At 41.2% G+C, this 20,025-nt stretch overlaps 2 protein-coding genes across 2 annotated transcripts; both read right to left on the reverse strand.

The window, feature by feature from the left end:
• slc47a3 (solute carrier family 47 member 3) lies at window positions 1-8,142 on the reverse strand. Its single transcript, XM_047594349.1, has 17 exons — window positions 7,956-8,142; window positions 7,442-7,543; window positions 7,258-7,326; window positions 7,018-7,166; window positions 6,894-6,936; window positions 5,912-5,956; window positions 5,441-5,538; window positions 5,249-5,346; window positions 4,327-4,440; window positions 4,186-4,253; window positions 3,987-4,095; window positions 3,662-3,737; window positions 3,154-3,223; window positions 2,896-3,028; window positions 2,623-2,717; window positions 2,484-2,526; window positions 1-507 (listed from the first exon to the last, which is right to left on the reverse strand). The coding sequence occupies exons 1-17, from the start codon at window positions 8,085-8,087 to the stop codon at window positions 308-310; spliced, it is 1,644 nt and encodes a 547-aa protein (XP_047450305.1). The 5' UTR covers window positions 8,088-8,142; the 3' UTR covers window positions 1-307.
• A 4,249-nt stretch (window positions 8,143-12,391) lies between these two features.
• slc13a5b (solute carrier family 13 member 5b) lies at window positions 12,392-18,990 on the reverse strand. Its single transcript, XM_047594347.1, has 12 exons — window positions 18,805-18,990; window positions 17,877-18,005; window positions 17,661-17,797; window positions 16,888-17,099; window positions 16,589-16,769; window positions 16,379-16,501; window positions 16,013-16,225; window positions 15,791-15,897; window positions 15,555-15,676; window positions 15,231-15,392; window positions 14,026-14,163; window positions 12,392-13,750 (listed from the first exon to the last, which is right to left on the reverse strand). Exons 1-12 carry the CDS (start codon window positions 18,901-18,903, stop codon window positions 13,625-13,627), a joined length of 1,749 nt encoding a protein of 582 aa, XP_047450303.1. The 5' UTR covers window positions 18,904-18,990; the 3' UTR covers window positions 12,392-13,624.
• Between the last annotated feature and the right edge of the window lie 1,035 nt (window positions 18,991-20,025).

The raw sequence follows: 20,025 nt of genomic DNA on the forward strand, positions 1-20,025 counted from the left end.
TGATAACCACACATTTTCTGTTTATTATTTTAGCACAGATGTTGTCAGATGTCTCTCCTGTTAGACACTCTTTGACAGAATGTGGTTGTGAACTCAGCCCTCGTGGATTGACTGGAAAATCTCGTGGACAATCATTTGATCATTTGGTCACAAATCATAGACTCTTTCACTTCTGCAATCACTTTCAACTCATGTGCACTCGTGCCTCTCGACTGCCCTGCTTTGAGATCCTGCAGTGCAAACACCTGCGTCATACTTAGCACTGGTGGCTAAAGAGTTATACCACTGATTAAGACTTTTCTTATGTTCATGTAACCAAATTCGTGATCACTAGGTTCAAAATGATTCCACTCGCCAAGATGAATAACATGACAGCCAGAGTGAGGCCCCTACGTAGAACCAGGGACCTGTGAGAGAGCTGGTTGTTGACTGGTTCTATTACAAATGTCTCCTCAGCTTTGACCAGGTCAGTGGCATCTGTTTGGGCCTCTGGGCAAACTGGATCATCTGGTTGAGGGAAAAAGAACATAAATATGTAAATGACAAACATTTGGGGGACTTGAAAAGGTTCAATGTGATGTTTTTTGTGAAGAAAATACGTTTTGTGCATTAATGGTCCTATAAATAAAAAGTATATCAATCTCTAAAGTGGGGGTTGACAGACTAGTCGACTATTTGATTACTCAACTTCCCTGCTGCGTCATGATGCTTTAAGTCATCACCGATCATGTGACAATAACAACATGGAAGAAGACAGAGGAGGAGCACATCGGGTCGTTGCAGCAAACTAGCAGCGGTTCATCAAGCGTGTGGAAATACTTCACTAAAGATGCGACTGTGACTACTGCAAGTACAACTACCACGCTGGCAACGCAACGGTCCTAATCCTCTCAACAACACTCACTTAATCATTTCACCAAATGTACTGTGGTAACGGGGAGAAGGATTAGACCTTAGGCATTTAGCTGCTGTACACGGAAAATGCTTCAGAGAAATGCCACTTTTTTTTTACACCCGGCTACATTACATTATATTACAAATGCTCATGTCTTTGTCAAAATGCGGTTTGTGGTTTGTCAAAATGTTTTTTTCTGTCTTTGTCTTGTGACTTCCTGTTTTATTTTGAAAAGAAATTCTCCTCTCGTCTCAGGTCACTTGCCCTTCCCTCCTGTGTCAGAGGTGTGTCTTCCCTGATTGCTAATTGTTTCCACTTGTTCCCCACTTCCCATGTGTGTATATATTGTCTGCGTCTTCCCTTGTCCTGTGCCAGAGTGTTTTGTCTGTCTGTCATGTTATCACTCAAGCCTTTCACGCCCATGATTTGTCTCAGCATTGCACCTCGAATTCTTGCCTGTTTTTAACTTTGTACTTTATCTCAAGAGATTCACTGGAGTGGATTTTCTTTGGAGAGCTTTTTGACCGAGTATTTTTGTTTGCCTTTTGCCTAGCTGGTTTTTCTCCATCAAGAGCCATTTTTTGTTTTTCAGTCTGTATCTCTCTCTGCGTCTGATTTCTTTTCTGTGTCCCGACCTGACAGTCTTTATGTTCACTTCTGTTGTGTTCTATTAGTTGACATCGTTGGCGCGGTTGTAGAGCATGTTTTTTTGTCCTTGATGTCAGTGAATGCACCATGCGAGCGACGTTAGGGTAGAGATGAGGGTTTGCTGAGCTAGAGCTGCATTACCTCTACTGAGTCAGTAAGAGGCTTTCTACTTTACATCCTGAAAAACCTCACTGTAGTAAACATTGTTGGAAAGTAATTTAGGAAAAAATGGTAATTGCACAACAAATCTGGGGATGTTTGTCAGGAAGGCTGATTATTATTAGGGAATCAAGGACGGCAAGCAGAATAATAAATGAAAGTCTGAATATTTGGAATGAAAGATGTGGGAATATTAAATGACATCTGATAATTGTACAAACAGTGAATTCTGCACACTAGAATGGTGATGGTTGGTTTTAGCGATGTCACAGTGGTTCTTAATAATCTTATTATTATATTGTTCCTAATAGGAAATTCTTTTCATTTTATGGCTTGTCTGTCTCTCGGTTGTGGTGTTTCTGGCAGTGCAACAAAATTATAAAAATGAGGAATTATCATATGCTATTAGACATTTGTCATAATAATTATTTATGAAGTAAAAATGTGTTTGACCTTGACTTTTGATCCCCAAAATGAAATGTGTCACGTTAGCTTTTAACTCTGCGCTTCCACTGTAGAAATTTGGCAAAATGAGAAGCTGTGTAGTCTTTGTCAAGAATGATTTAACTTACTTGAAATGCAAACACGAGCATTTTCCAATACAAATTTTGAGCGTCATTAATGTTCACAGACTTCCATCCCTTACATTCAAACTTTCAATCAATGTCTCTCTCGATTGCGTTAGCGTGGGTTCAAGGTGCTGAGGAAGAAATCACTATAAACTAAAAAATGTTTTTCTTCTCTTGCACCATAAAATGCCTTGCTGTGCAATCTCTCTTACCTGTGCCTGCAGAGCTCCCACAGACTCCCGCTCTGATCTGAGCCTGGAAGCAAAAAAAAAACAAATCTGTGAATCTATTTATTCGTAAAGCAGCAGCTTTAGGCCATTTGAACTGGGAGCTTTACGGCCAAACACCAACCTCTTCTGTAACTTTCTTCCAGTTCATTCTCAAGAGATAGAAAATCAGGAAGGTGCACTGCAGTGACACGCAGGTAAACAAGCCTGTCCACAAACCTGAGGAAAATAAAAAAGTTTGGTTTTGAGGGCAGGGAGCAGATGCTGATGACGTGATGGAATTCAAAGTAAAAAACAAACAAACAAAAAAAATTGTTTTGGACAACACTTTAAACACCAGTTAGGTAAGGATGTGGCAAAAACAACTAAAAGCTAAAACCTCTGCTGTAATTCTTACCCTTGATTCCTAATTTGGCTGCAAACATCAGTGGCACTCCAATAGGAAACCCAATACCATAATATCCCACAATGTTGCAGAGAGCTCCGACTCTCTGTTTACCTGCTCCTCTTATGATGCCACTCGAAGCAGCCTTGTCACGGGAATAAGAACACGGACGTGGTTAGCCAAAAACTGCAGCATGGTATGTTTTGAAAACGTAATTATATATGATCACGTCACGAAATGTTGTTTGGACACAGTGGAAGAGATGCTTACGGATGTTGCATCTATGAGGATGAACGGAGCGTAGAAAGTTATAACATCAGTGACTCTTTCCCTGATTTGTCTGAAAGAGGAGACGACATATTGTATTAAAGTAAAGACTAGCAAAGATGTAAAAACAAAAAATTATGCATGGAACGTCAATTCCACTACCACTGACAGAAGCGGACGAGTCAATTGCTATTACTTTAAGGAACACTACATGATGTAACCCAGTGAAACAGACTCACTCATCTACCATAAGTTAATATGTATGAGAATTCGTAAGAAAAGTTAACATATTTGTGTGTGACAGCTTGATCTCTATAGGGCTGTGGGGGGGGTGCAGCCTATCACAGCTGTCATCGGGCATAAGGCGCGTTTAGGTAATGAGTAACATAATGGTTGAAAGTTCATTTAGTTATTGTTCCTGCACTCTGTATGTGCTGCTAACAAGAGATGTGGTTGCAAAAGCACATGTTACACACACGTGCTTAACACATGTTAAGCACATGATACTCACTCGTCATACGTAAATATATACGAGATGTGATCCTTCAGACTTCCAATGAGAACTGCCAAACATACAGACACTGACCCTGTGATAGAGAGTGACACATTTACACATATTGGTATTTCCCACAACAGCATGACGCATACGGAGCGACCACTTTGTGTTCCAGTGCACGTCGCAAGCAAACAACAAGGGGAAGCGAGAATATTCACCTCGTGCTCACACGGTCACAAGGCCTCTTATGAAATCTTTAAACTACTCCTACACTAATTGCTTCAGTCAAAATGTAATTGTAATCACTATTACAATGCAAATGTGTTAAATAAATACTGACCTGCACAGAACATCGTCAGCTTAGCAGACAGCTTGGCCTGCTCTGTGTCTCCGGCTCCCAAAGCATTTCCAACTCTAACGCTGCCCCCTATGCTGAAACCCATGGGAAACTAACAACGAAAACAAAAAAATACTACATCAACATGCTGTTACACTCCGTGTATAAACAGGTGAGAGATCGCTTTGCATTCAGCGCTCACCATGTAAGCAATATTTGCCAGTTGGAACACGACCGACTGAGCTCCAAGTTCCACCTCACTTATGAGTCCTGTCGGTGACGGGCAGCTGTTAGACTTCAAGCAACAAAAATAAACATGTGGCCTGTGATGTTCATTATGTACCTGCCAGAAAACCACCAATCTCGTATGTCCACCACTCAACACACATCATGACCATGCTGGGGATGGCCAGGCTGATGTATGAGCCCCAGTCCTGGAGGCATTCTTTAGACCAGCCTGTGGAGGGCGAGGTGCATTTTTGAAAGTATATTAGAAATAAAATACATGGTTACACCATCACACAAAAAATAATTACATCAGTAAATCACTTTGTCAGTCTATCAGTCGCCTGCCTGTCAAACAGAACAACGGGTCTAAATGAGTTTGCAGTAACACTATTGCTGTCCTAACATGTTCTTGTTGCCTGTCCACCTGTCATGACCTATTGCCTATTGGTTTTATCATTGACCTTTGGACTCTTTACAACTCTGTTGCTATACCAACCTCCTTAAGCATCTGTATTTGACTTCATCCTGACTGAGATTTCTGTAACTAAAGGTCTCATAAATGTAGCCTCCTGTAGGCCTACGTTTTTAATTTCTTCCAGGTATTAGGGATTAGTAGAACCTAAGATGTATAAAAACCAAGCACCATCTTTGAAAAGGAAGTCGCAGTTTAAAAAAAAATGATGTCCTCATATGTGGACGCTGGGATTATTACATTATTTATATTATAATAACTTCACCCAATGTGTGACAAAATATAATACAGTTTATTTTAACAAAGACAGTACAATTAAGCCCTAACAAGGACGACAAGTTTAAATGAAGCAGAATAAGCTGTGATAACAATTTAACGTCCCCATATGAGGACGTGGGGTCTCAGGAGGTTAATACTATAGAACATTTCCAGTCGCCTCCTGAACTACAGCTTGATTTTCTCATTCATTATAAGTCATAATTTATAACCCATCCTGAGGGAAAACACTGGCACCTCTGCTTTTATTAATGATCACTATCTTCCAATGCAAATGTTGCGTGCTCACCTCCCCAAGTAGCCTTATGAAGACCCTTCCACCAGATATAAGCAAAGAGAATTCCCGCCAAGGCGAACTGGGATATGGCGTTGGCAATAGCGGAGCCTCTGTGAAGCACATTTTATCGTGTGATGTTGGTTCGATGACGTTATCGCAGTGACATCAATAAAGAAGGTGTGCAATCCAGTAAAACATACTCACGCTACTCCCAGATTAACTGCGTAGAGAACGATGTAGTTGATGAGGGCGTTAAAAAGATTGACCACGAGGCCTGTAATTACCTGTGGCCATATGATGCCCTAAAATAAATGAGTAGCACAGCACTTTTAGACACAGTCTAAATGAAAACCCACAGGTGTTATGTGCTTATGTTTTATTATTTTTTTTTTTTGTTAGCATAAAGAAGACTAATTAAACACTGTATCTTTTTTTTATGAAATAAGCTGTATATATGAAAGTATCATTAAGCATTTCATTACAGATTTATTTTTACATCCGTGACATGGCAGAGCTGAGGGAGCTCTGACCTTCTCACTATCTGAATCTGGACAATATCAGTAATTTAGCACTTTAACCAAAAAGCCTGGAGGCTCAATAGAACTAGAACTGTCTTGTAATCATACTGCATTACTTCAACTCATCAGGGGAAACAGGGATAGGTCATCAACCTACCTGACTTTGCAGATATCTTGTCTCTAATGAATACATGAATGTAGCCTGTAACAACACAACAGAGGAAGGTCATTGTTGGAAACATTTTTTTTTTTTTTTTTTTTTTTGGAAAGGTTAATTTCTACTCAGGGGAGAGGGCGCTGTCACTTCTTGGGCAGGTGGTCTGCCTTGACTTAAATGCCACACATGAGCATCTTCATACAAGATATATACCTCAGTCAATACACTGGCAACTTGTTTGTTATTAGTGGGGGGCTTTTGGGTCCAGTGGATTGATGGGAGGAGTCTCTGTGGATCAGGCTTGTTCTAGTGAATCCCACAGATACTTGATCAGTTTGGTATGTAGTGAATTTGGAGGCCAGGTCAACACTTGGTGCTATTCTCTTGTCATTGCTACGGGGTGGGAGTGGCTGGTCTGGTCTAGGTGGGTGCTACATGTCTAAGTAACATCCACGTGAATGCCAGGTTCAAATATTTCCCAGCAGAATGGTTACATTGTCGCAAGATGGTCGGTGTCATTTACTTCTCCTATCAGTGGTTTTAATGTTGTGGCAGACTGGTGTATGTTCTAGCTGTGTACAGCACGGCAAGACACAGATCATCAGAATAATAGCATCTCTCTCTCCACACTACTAACCAGTGACACGTCTCATTGTATTTTCTAGTCATTTGGTGTTGATCCCGTCTTTTTTTTTTGTGTAAATAAATGAGTTTAACTGGTCTTTATTCTCTTGTTTGTTGTGGATTGTGAGATCAAGTTAATCTCTTTGGTTAAATTCTAATTCTCTAATAACAGACGTGACATGTTTTTCATATAGTTGTGTCGTGTATACGAGGAGCATCTTCTTACTGTCTGTGGTTATGACAATGATGGAAACTTTTGGAAGGCAGTCAGGAAAGTGTTCAATATTTACCCGTAGGTAAAGTTAACCAGTACACAGGTCTCGTCTAATGAGAGTAGCAATAAGTTACGGATACTCACGGGAAGCGCAGGCATAAAAATCTTCACGTATAGTTGAGAAAGCCTACACAGAGATTTTCCAATCAGAATTAATGAGAATTATGAGAAAACAACGGGAAGGAAAGTGGACTTTCTGGAAGCTGACCTGGCCACTTCTGGTTCTTGCCTGACAAGCAACAGGATGGGCTCTGTGTTGATGAGGATCGCCCAGCAGGGGAAACATGCCAGCAGCAAAATAAGGATGGCCCGCTGCATAATGACACCAACTTTGAGGAGGTTACGGCTCCCAAAAGTCTAAAAAATGTGTGGAAACTTGTTATCCTTTACAAATTCTATATGGCTGTATGAATTACACGTGATGATGAATTCTGTGTGGGAGTCATACCTGAGAAATAAGAGTATCACAGGCTGAAGCCAAACCTGAGCCAATAGATATACCTGTTACATTAACAACCTGAGAATAAAACAAAAGAAAAAAGAAAAAAACACAGACAGATTAGAATTTATTTTTATGTTTTACAGTTCTGTGGGTGTTGAATATGTCCATGTGGGGATGTTATTGTACTCACTGCTATGGCTAAAGACACTCCGGCCAGTTCAGTCTTCCCTAAATGTCCACAGAAAATAGTACTGACCAGACCCACAGAGAAAACCATGAGCTGGGCCATTATCTGGTGAGACAAAAGGCAGGAAGCAATGATATGTAACTGGGGTAACAAATCAGTGTGTAGCTTTTCAAAGGCAAAGAAGGGACATGATTGGGGGTCTCAGGATCCCATTAGGGGGGCCCAAGTTTTCAATGACAGTAGAAGACCAATGTTCAAAATTTAAAGAAGTTGTTGAACTTGTACTGGTATCAAATATTCTATTTTTTATTTGTCCTTTTTTTGAAGGTATTCGTTAAACATTAATTAATTAAACACAGCAGTGGGTCTAGCTCTCATTCTTGCTCCGGGTCCCATTAACTAATTAGTTAATTGATACCAATCCAAAGTAATAACACCAGTAACTAAATGGTGATATTCCTTATTATATAACTGATTGATGAGTATTGGTTGGACGCTGACAGTCCATTGGACTTACCACTGGTCCAGAAAGTTTTGACAGCTCTTTAATTTCGCTTTTGAAGCCAACGGGGACCAACATGCGGATCCGCTTTACTACAAAATGATCTCTCCACGAGGAGGCTTGTGGCCTCTGTTCGCTGCTCTCCATGATCCAGTGGTATTGTTGTGTCTCTGTTCACGGGTGAAAGTAGTCAGGTCAATGATCTCTGTCACTCTGTGGGCGGTGGCGACGGCGAAATCAGTCTTAAACCTGCGCTCATTCATATGAATCACGTGAACGCGGCGTGAGTCACTTCACTTCCTGAGTGACTCACACCGTGAAGTGAAATATTGATAGATATTTAAGTATTTGCTCTTGAGTTTTTTTTTATTATTAATATTATTGTTGTTGTTTTTTTTTTTTTTATTTTTTTTGTCGTTTGTTTGGTTTGGTTTGGTTTGGTTTGGTTTGGCTTTCTTTTCCCTTTTTTTTTATTTTTTATTTATTTTATTTTTTTATTATTAAGTCGAGCTTTTTTCTGCCGGTAGGCGAGAAGATACTCGTAGCCATTAAACTGAAAAATATCAAAATACTGTACAAAGGGACAGTTCTTATTGTTCGTGTAATTACTATTTCTACAATGATTACTACTACTACTAATACTACTACTAATACTAATAATAATAATAATAATAATAATAATAATATGAATAATATGAATAATAACATAAGAAGAAGCAAAAGTAAAAGTAGTTTACCCTTAAGTTATGCAAACATCCGCATTGAAACACTTTCATAATGTAAAATCCTGAATGTTCATTTTCTTTCTTTCTTTCTTTCTTTCTTTCTTTCTTTCTTTCTTTCTTTCTTTCTTTCTTTCTTTCTTCCCATTTATTAAAGACAGCTCTAGGAACGTACTGATAAAACAGTCCATTTTCCAGCAGGTGTTGTATTGTAGTATTGTAGTCTACCAACAGGTGGAGCCATTCCCCTGTTAATTGACCAGACTCTCACAGCTATTTAATGAGCTGTGTCACAAAGCATTTCATGGTTTTCCTGCAAAATAGATTACTTTGCAAGTTGTTGTTGTTTGTCTGTTTATTTGTTTTAACCATGAAATGGAAACTGATTATGAATTAAAAACACAGATTTCAATTCCAACCCATAGATCAATTTATGGCTATTTAGATTTTTCATTGCTTATTTGTGAAGTCAATTTATATTTAGACCTAATCATGTATTATATTATTATTATTTAGAATTTATATTTGTACAGTAAACTTAAGAAAGATGTAAGGACGATATGCTTTTCTTATACCCCTAATCTGAGAAATGACAGGTTTAAAGAAACAACCCCTTTCTTAATGGAAAATTCTTGTGTCTTCTTGTGTTATTTCATTATTTTCTATAGTCAAAATTGTATTTTTTTATTTAGGCTTTTTTTTTAAGTAGAACTTTGTATAACTTCATCAAAAGGGAAGAGTAAATGTTGGTGCCTTTAAAGTAAAGTGCTGTAAGAGGACACAATTTCGTCCTAAAATGTACAACATAAATGTGCACAGACGTTTGAGACCTATGACCAGATATATTTATTCATCCGATCATTAAAACAATCAAAAAGATCTCTTCTGCGTAGCCTCAAAGAGTACGACTGCTCTTGTTAGTTGCACTGAAGAACATCAGCACCAGGTGACGTTATTCCATTGCTCTGAAGGAAAGGTATAATCAGTTAAGGAAACTTTAGGACGGAGCAGTATCATCTTTTGCCACCAACATGTCTGATCTTTGTTTTAACATGCATGGAAAAAGCAGGCATGGTTGAATCAGCCCTAACCGTAAATGTCAGCCCGAGGCTCACTTGACCTCGCCGTTTCATCATAACAGTCGCGTGGAGAAGTTCAGAGAGACGGACACAATGGTAGGGTTGTGTTGCCTCAACCCCTTATTACACCTAAAAATGCCCTTTTTGCGAGTCAAGCAGTGCAAAGAACACATGAACTGTGGTCACGGAGCCCGATGAGTCACCCTTCGCCCTGTGTTTGAGCACATGTGTGTGGTACCCACAACACAAGCATCTAACAGAGGAATGTTTCCAAAGGTGATGAGCTGTGGCCGTCTTGGGGTATAGGAGGTAAAATGCTTCCCTGAGAAGGAACAGAGAGCACCGCTAAACATGAAATGACTCTAAAAATGACATCTGATTCGGATAACGCATCTCTCATATAAACAGCGCTCCCAACTCCAGTGACCGTAACCGGACACTGGATACTATTTGACACATGTGCAAATTAACCTGTTAATGGAGCCTCAGCTCTAAATGAACTGTCTAATCTAATACATAGCCTTATTTTTAACATGTCACAACATGGCCTGGTGTTTTCAGAGTAGCAAATTGCCTAATTATAAGTGAATGTGCACCGTTTAAGCACAATATCAACACAAATAATGAAGATCTTGGCACTGGATATAATCATAAAAATCACCTGTCTGCAGTCCCCTCTGGTTTTAGTAGATATTTTTAGTAGGATATCTTTCTCATCCTCAAAAGTACAGCTACAGGACGTCAAATTACGTATTTCACGCTGAAAGTTTACTGAAGTGGGAACTTTCTTCTAACTCTTTCAAACTCACAGTGTTCTGTTTGGTTATTACAATATTGCTGTTATTTGACAAAATCAGTCAACAAGCCTTAATGCTGTAATGCTGAGTTAAATGTTATAACATGTCAATGATTAGCAGGTATAATATTTAACACCTTCACCATGTTTAGTTAGGGTGTTAGCATGTTTAACATTATCTATTGGCACTAAGTATTGGCGTCGGATGGAACTACCAAACAAGTTAATGGCCATCGCAATTAGTACCTTTCATCCAGAGAGGTGGCATTCCAGCATTTAGTGTCTGTTAAGACATTTCCATCTGGACCAAAGTGTCATTTTCAGGCAATAAAAGTGTAATGATTTACATATAATTCCACTCAGGAAATTAATATGAAAGCACTATTAGTTTAGCCTGTGTGCCTGTGTGATTGTACTTTGGCCTAAACAGTGCAAAGAAAGGCCCTCTGTCCTCTTGTGGATCTTTTAACTTTTGGCCTGACTCATGTCTACAGCTTAATTGGATACTCCGATTGCTAACTGAAACCATCTCCACACACAGGTCTTTATGCACCAGGAAGGATTGATGGTATCAGACAGGCAGCATATTGTGCCCGTGTGTAACTGAGACAGAAGAGGTGGAAGGCCAGCGTGGTTTTAAAAAGTCTTCCCATGCACAAAATACTCTCGGATGCGACAGGTGGACGGAGCCGCGCAAGTCATTTATTAAGCTCGCTGCTTGCTTACTCTGCAACCAGAAAGCACAGTTCGCAACGAGTTAACAGAAATGCGTTTGTGGGTTCACCAGAGGTCTCGTGTGTGCAAAAAAGAAGTGCTAGCACGTTCAGTTTCCTACTTGAGCTTTACATGTATATATAGCCAATAATGCAGGCTATGATATGTGAGAATGTGTTCCAATTGGATAATGAGTGGGTGGCGCAGAGGCAGTAAAGGGAGAGAAAGGCACTGTAATTACATAAGCTCTTTTTCCACATAGGGACCCGAGATCATAGTGATCTGAGCTGCTCTGTGCACCCAACCGCTTGTTAACCAACGACCATCTAACATTTTAATTGTGTGTGAGAAATGAGGTCAGGACTTTGATGTCAGCCCTCCATTTCTTACTCTACCTTTGCTAGCATGTTTCCCACTGCCGCACCACACCACCGACATGGTGCGGTAACGCCTGACAACTGAGGACGAGTTTCTGTCATGTCTGTGAAGCATAAATCCCCTCTTGGTGATAGCTACTCATTTGGGTGTAATGGTAATTCTCTGGCGTCTGTAAAATGAGACATGTGAGCTCATGACGTTTGTGACGCAAGACACACGTCGGACGCTATCGCTGCCTTGACCCTGAGGTTCACGCTAGGTCTCCCAGGAGGACAATGACACAGAACCTTTGCCTACATGTGATGGGTGTGGCCTCTTAGTCCGGGATTACTGTGGCTCTGCACACTGTGTTTACGGGATAATATCGGCTTTACGCACGAGACAAGAGGTCACTTAGCAGGAAGCAGGGAAACACATGTGCACTTTAAAACTGAGGTAACAGTCATGCGGACTTGAAACAGAGACAGATGATGATGGTGATGGTGATGATGAAAGTCGGATTATCTTGTTTTGGATGACAATGAGGGAGGACAATAGTGTTTTCACACATGAGCATTCTTTACTGTAAAGCCTTCAAATTGCTTAAAAGCCTGTGGTGTGTGTGGAAATCTTATTCTAAAATCAGTGGATTCCGTTTTAAAACCTTGTGCTTTAGTAGAATTAAAAAAAACAAAAACAAAACAACCTTGTGTGCCTCACTTAAACTGACCACATCATTCCTGTTCATAGTCGATAAAGAAAGAAACATGAACATCCCGGTAATAAAAGTCAGGTTTTTATTTTTATATCATGTGCAAAAGTATTTGAATTGGGGAAAAAACATATACATGTATATACAGTGATTATTAAATACCACTTTATTGCAATTTTTTAGAATCTATTATTGCAGAGAGACACTTCAGTATGTCAGGACAGAAATCAATGACTGAAATACTGAAGATGTGTTTACAGTACATACGGTCTGAACGTGGCACATACGCTCTCCTCACTTCTGTTATGACGGCTGGTTTCAAAGTCCAGCTGACGCTAGACGTATGACACTATAGGTAGGGGTCAGTTTGGATAAAAGGAACAGGGCTAGAGTTCATGTTTACTTATGGTCGAGTCAGTGGTCCATAGATATGCTCTTGCAACAAAACAGTAGCGGTGATAAAAAAAAATTCTAAATTGCTTAAGTAGCAAAACCACAATGTAAAAATGATCCAGCTTTATTCTTATATTCAATAATAAACTTAAATAAAAATACAGATTTTGACACAAAAACATTCTCAGTAGTAGAAGTGCTCCTTGTCAGTGTTTTTCTATTACATGCAATGTCACTGGCTTATCGTTGCCAATGCATTAAGTGGGATTTTATTTTTATCTGGCCAGGGGTGCAGCATCATGCATTCATTGTATTTAAAAAAAAAAAAAAAAAAAAAATTATAAAATTCTTTCAGTGTAAAATGTTAACAAGAAAACTGAATGTAGACATATAAGATAATACAAAGGGGACATTATGTCCCTGTGATATGTAGTGCATGAAAGCAGATGTGACATAAAACCTCAAGTAAAGCACCTCAAAAATGTAGTTTAGTTACATTCTTAAATTATACAGTACAGCCTTTTGCTATTAACATGTGGCTACTACACAAAAACGTCTTTAATTAACTCTATGAGCTGCACTTCCTTTGAGTTCCTTTGATAACAAATATAGTTGTACTGAATGTTCTCTAGAGTCTCTTTAATTTTACAAATGTTGATGTACCAGTGTGTATAAAGGGCTTTCTTCATTACTAACTACATTATATTACAGAACAGATTTCATCCAACCACTCTTCCTCCCTAACATATTCGTCGCCACTTCCTTTCACAAGCGGGCATGAGGCCCGTGCGCTCGCAGCATCTGGACACATGTGGTTCTGGTTCTGCGCTTTGACCACTCTAACCATATGTCTTTGTCTGGCACCTATGCATAGGGAGGGCAGGCTAGTTCATCCTGTGGCAGAATGAGGCTCACACCCCGGTGGTGTTGGCCCAGGCAGGGAAGGAGTCCAGGTGAAACATGGCCCTGCCCCAGCTGTTGATGGCCAGCGTGATGCAAAGGATGCCTATGATGTTCATGACTAAACCCGTCTTGGCCTGATGGAGGAGAAAAACGCAGGGGTTTTTAAAACAGCAGCATTCAGCATTTTGGTAACACGTGTTCATTTTGCTTCTCAATCCAGTCGTAAAAATATGCACAAATTGCTTCTTTTTTCAAATGCATCTGTAATCATCAGGTTCAAGTTACACCTTAGCGACAGTGGCTACGGGTTCTGCAGTCCTTACAGTGTAAAAGTGGTCTTGAAATCACAGCACAGCACGTTCAACATGTCATTTCCAAAGTAAATACAACAATCTGCTATCATACTCACCATGTCAGCAACCTTGAGGTACCCGTAGGAGAAGACTATCGCGTTGGGAGGGGTCGCCACAGGCAGCATGAAGGCAAACGAGGCACTCAGGGTACAAGGCACCATGACGTACAGCGGATTCATTCCAATGGATTGAGACTGCAATAATTGCACAGAGGCAGAGCTGAACAAAGCCGTGATCACAAAATCCTCCGCTCCTCCATCTGGCTATTTTTCTGCAACCGTAATCACAGACTCATAACTCAGGATGAAATGCGTGCAACTCTGAGCGAAGTGCAAACTCTCATTAGGTGGGTGTAATTAAGATGTAATTCCTGCAGGCCTGGCGCTGAGTCATGATATCTAAAATAGAAAAGCACTACAGATGTCGCGATAATGGCAGACTACGGCGATGCATAAAACATCACTCTGTGGAATTTGCCTCTGAATTACATATCCTGCAGCACAGTAGCTTACAAGTGCAGCACAGTAATTTCTGGTTCTCAAAATACACAAAGGGTGAAAAGATTTAAACGACACAGTTGGCCTTCTTTAACCTGGAGGCTGTAGATCAGGTTGCCACGATGACAGTGCTTTGTCTTGTCAAGAGGTTCTTGTTTAATTTCAGTGCTAAATACTCACTTGACAGGTCGACACACAATGTGGGATGCCACAAACCACTACTGGCACCGAGTGTCATCTCCTTTCCTTATAGCTACATAAATCTGAACTTTTCCCCCCTTCCATTTTCTTCCCGTCTCTGTTTTTACACAGTGGCTGATCACTCTTTTGCATCTGCTTTGTTTTCTCCTCAATAGATGATCAGTCTGAATACCCCGGCCAGGCTCTGTCTTTCGCAACACGTCTTTGGTATTGAGCCCCTACCAGCGGGCACTAGAGAGAATACCAAAGACCGGCGGGCACAGTAATGCTATTCTTCTGCAGCAGCAGGGAGGGCAGTGTTACATGGCACTGGGCTCAAGTGGTGGGTTTGGCAAGTTATTAATGGGAGGAGGGGCCCACGGTAGGGGATCAAACATATTCAGCCTGAATGACCAACTAGATGGGTAAATGGGCCAGCTCTCTGTGGGAGTAGTTTAAATGCTGCACTCCAATTGGGGAAATCAGATAAAAAAGGAATGACACTAGTTAGCACGTGATCTCAAATTTCTCTCCTGTGGGCTGAGATTGCTCTGTTGCGAACAAAATTCCAGCCTCTCTCTTACCATTGAGGCTAAGACAGGTAGGAAGAGCGTCGCCGTGGCCACGTTGCTGGTGCACTCTGTGAAAACAGCAATCAGTAGGCACAAGATGACAGCAATTCCCCAGGGAGGGATGTTTTGCAGGGGAGTCATCTGATCTCCCATCCACTTGGAGAGTCCTGACACCTAAACAGATTAGGAGAATAAACTGTCAAGCTGATGTAATGAGAAATAATTAAAAGTGGTAAAAGCGCTTTTTTTTCCCTCCTGTTAATCCCAAGAATCCTATGGCTGCTCATTGTCAGACATCATTGTTCTTTCAGCATTTCAACTGTCTCTGCCACTTACTTCACTGCCCTTTGCCAGAGCAAAACCTCCTCCAAGAAGAAGCACAATGCCCCAGGGTAACTTCTTTTGGGCAATTTTCCAGGTGAGGAGACGTGGCGTTGGGCCCGCAGGTCGATGAGGCGCTACAGATCCCATAAATTGCACATTAGAACCAAATCATTACCTAGTCAGCTCCTGTCGGAACTTCAGATTTACAGTAGATGTGGGACACATGGTAGTTCAGAAGGACGGCCCACCTGTGTCATAACTATGTCTCCTCCATGAACAGAAACGCGGGGGTTCGGAGGGGAGAACGAAGAGGAGGATGGCGACAAAGATGGCGACCGTGGCGTCTGTCACAAACCTGAGGTGTGATAAAGAAAGACCAGGTCATTTAGAATGTTCTATAATTGGATTTGTGCAGGAGTTCAGGTTTGTCGCACAACTTGCAACATAAAAACAAAAAAGTGCATACGTACTCTGCTTGGGAGTTGAAGATATGGGTCGCCCATCCTTCAACAAAGCCCGGGTCCCTAGTGAACCACAGCACCACCAGCAAAGTGAAGAGACCCAGGACGCTTATCTCTCCAAAGGACATGGACCCCAGCAGGCGATGCTGCTCACGGATCACGTTATAAGCAGCAATGTCCTTCTCCGTCTTCACTGCCCCGCAGCCCCATGTCTTCTTAATGCTAAAAGGATCACAGGGGGAAACAAAGATCTCTATCTGCGCCACCTCTACACCCAATCACACTGCAGATGTGGTATAAAAAGAAAAAAAAAATTCTGGAGGCTGATTCAAGTCTCTGTCACTGTAATTAGGCTTTAACCATCACCAAACTCACTTGAATCCCATGAAGACAAACTGCAGCCAAAGCCAGGCCAGTGTGAGCATGAGGATCATGTTCGGGAAAGCGAAGCCAAACCAGGAGGCAAAGTTAATCACGTCCCCGTTTTCAGGAAACAGTCTAGTAAAAACAACAACAAGACAGTGAAATATATTAATTAGCACAGTTGTAAAATCATGGAGTGCTACTTGAGAAGGAAACACTCACTGATTCATTTGGCCCTTGAGCACCAGATTTGGACCAGTTCCTGTCAGAGTGGCAGTGCCTCCGATGCTGGCAGCGTAACAAACACACAGGGTCATCCCTTTGCACATTTTCCGCCTTTCTATTGCCTCCTTGTGCCGGGCTGCTTCCGTTGTGGCATCTAAGAAAGTCACCACCACCGGGCCTTCCCACAAAAGAATGAAAAGAGCTAGTGTCAACAAGGCGGCAGCGCTTCACATTTTCTTTTTTCTTGGCAAAAAAAAAAGGATATAACATCGTGCTTGGAGTTGACCAGCGCTCACCTTGTCCCTCGCTCTGTTTCTCTGTCTGCGCCGGTTTGCTGTCAGTGTCTGTTGTTTGCTCGTCTGAACTGAGGATCTGAGGCGCTTCGGCCTCGGTGTTGTTGAGCTGTTCCAGCACCGCTTGGACGATAGGCACCATCATGGCCGTGGTCGCCGTGTTGCTGATCCACATGGACAAGAACGCGGTCACGCCCATGAAGCCCAACATCAAGCTGTTGGGAAGATTGAAAGAAAAAATCTGCACTGTTAGTCATCTTGCATGTTTTTGTTTTTCGATGCACTGTACCTCCAATTAAACAGGTGAGTCAACTGACAACAATGACGACCTGGGCAAGAGGCAGTACAGAGAGTCAGACGCAACATACAAAAACACACAAAACATGACCAAAATACGAACTAAAACTGATAGTTCTGCTACAGAAAGTTAAAAACAGGTGCAACGATCACAAATTATAGTTGGGAGTGTGTTTTGGAAAGAGGAGAATGGGCTCAATGTGTTAAGTTTGAGCTTTTGCTGCAGATGATTCCAGTGACTAGCAGCAGCAAAACTGAAATGACTGACGGCCAAAGGAGGTGCGGGCTCATGGGATACCCAGGTTAATGTTACTGCTGAGTCAGATATGAAGGGGTGGCCTTGATTGTTCTGCAACAAGACACAGATACAGTGTTTTATGATGCAGATAAGCAGATTCCTAATCTCTATGTGTTTTTGAAAGGGTTAGGAGGAAATATAAATCTTAAAGCTGATATTGGTGCATTGCCGAGCCACTTACAGCGCTGGACGCACACCAACAAAGAGCAGCACCCTCAAAGCGATGCGCTTGTGCAGATTCCAGTGCTCCACTGCTACGGCTACCATCAGTCCTCCAACAAACAACAAGTTCGTGTCCTTCAGGTACTGCATGCACACCTGAGACACGGGCACACAGAGTAAGCACTCACTATAAACACCACTGAATTCTCCACGCTGCGGCAGCAATTTGACTTACGTCCTTGGACTGCATGATTCCAAACAAGGGGAAAAGGAGAGACGGGAGCAGAGCAGTCACAGCCAGCGGTAGGACCTCGGTGCACCAGTACACCGCCATCAGGATTATCACATAGGCACATTCTGCCTCCTGCAATCAAAGAAAAAAAAAAGCATGAAAACAAATGAACACATGCAAAACCCAAAGAAAGGAGTAAAACCTTAAGATTTAGGTTGCTTGAGTAAAAGTGCTGCATAAACTAAAAAAGGCTGAGATAACTATGTTATGGTGGGTCAAAGGGTGAAGATAAGTGTTCTATAAGTGCTCTATTGTTTCTGGACGCCTGGTTGTAAATTTGAACACCATGAAGCTCTGGTGTTATGGATATAAAACATGTTTTATGGATTTTTTCCCCGCTGGATCAGGAGTTGCTTGTAGTCTTCTTTGTCCATGCCAGCCTTCTACTGCAGTTATCACCTATCATAACTTTGCTCGCAGCCCGTATGTACATGTCACATGTAGAGGTAACAATGCGGACGGAGCCTTTTGACTCCCGTGTTCCCACGCTGGACATGACCCTTCATACTAACAACAACGAGTTAAAATAACAGGACTTCAGAGTTGTGCAGCCCCAGGCAACACCGGGCAGTTCTCATGCGTTACGCTCCAAGTGCGCTGTGCACTTTGTGAGACCCATCAACAGGTGCAAGAAGAGAAGCAGAAATCGGACTAAAATAAGGGCAGGATTTACTATTTAATTGCATGCACGATGTCAGCAACGTCTCGTTAATTGCAGTAATTGCAATAACTTCAATGCAGCATTACAAAGTAGTTCTGTTGAGGGGGTTCCTCGTTTTTTTAATTAACCCGAAAAACTTGCATCCAAGTTTTTTTTTTTTTTTTTTTTTTTTTTAATTTTAAGTGAAATTATGAAAATGAGGTCACGTACCGAAGTCCCGATCACCAAAGGCAGAGGGAGAAGCAGAAGGGGAGCCGAGAAGAGGATAAGTTCATTTTTAACCGAGCGGAGAAACGTGAAGAATGCCATCCTGAAGGAAAGCGCATAAAGGGAGGCTTCGCACCATGGATGTCGCTTTTGAGGCGCAGGGGAGAGGAGGAGGGGGAGTCCCGTGGCGAATAAAGGAGAGAGAGAGACGAATCACAATGAGGAGAGAGATAAAGAGAGAGAGAGAGGGAGAGAGAGAGAGAGAGGGTGGTGTGTTGTGTGACACCAAAACACCAAATCAAAAGAACTGATTAACAGAAAAGAAAAAAAAAACCCTTCTTCCACATAATCAGCATTAGGCGTTTTTACTTGTTTCTCTCTCGGGCTCGTTTTTTCTCCCGAGTCTTCAATTTCCTCAATTTAAAACTTTTAAATATGATCATTAATAACATTAATAAAATCCATTAAAAAAGTTTGTGAATTTGAGAACTGAGCCATCATGAGTCACACAGTGTCAGTAAAATGAATGATCTCCGGAGGAAGCCTTGCATCAGAATAGAGTATGTGACCGTTAGTCCTGTAGGACAGCTCTGGGTGATAATGTGCACACTCACTAAAAAACTATTTTCCTCCCAGTTTTCTTTCCGTGTTAATGTCACTCTCTGACAGCACATATTTGAATCAGGGTTGCCCTACCTTAATTTGGAGGAGCAACTGAACTGAAGTTATTCATTTTTCAAACCAGAAAATAGTAATGAAAAAGAAGAGTAATGGGCGGAACATGCAGACACACTGAGGTGAGGAGTTCAGGATAAATTTGAAGTCATCACTGACTCAGAAAGGCTTGTAAAAAAACTACCGAAATAATACATGTGTAAGAAAACTGCAGGAGCTGATAAAGAAACAATTACATTATAAACACAAACCCACCTTAAGGCCTAATACTTAATAATCCAAAAGAAAAAAATGAATGTGTGCAATATAAAATCATTTTATTGGTCTTTTATCTTGCGAGATGATCTTTTCCAGTGTGCAGCAACATTTATAGACTTATACAGCGCATGATAACATGCAGTTTAACTGCGTGTCCAGTTACACTGGGGATGTGTGTATAAAATGCCATTATCCCTGTCTGCGTGTCAAACACAGTGGACAGTTTTAGCAAAGAAGGGTCTAAGTGTAGACTTGAGGTCGTGAAAATACAACTTTGCTGAGTCTGTAGAA

Source organism: Mugil cephalus, chromosome 9 (genome assembly GCF_022458985.1).
Source record: "Mugil cephalus isolate CIBA_MC_2020 chromosome 9, CIBA_Mcephalus_1.1, whole genome shotgun sequence".
In the NCBI taxonomy this organism is placed as follows: domain Eukaryota; kingdom Metazoa; phylum Chordata; class Actinopteri; order Mugiliformes; family Mugilidae; genus Mugil; species Mugil cephalus.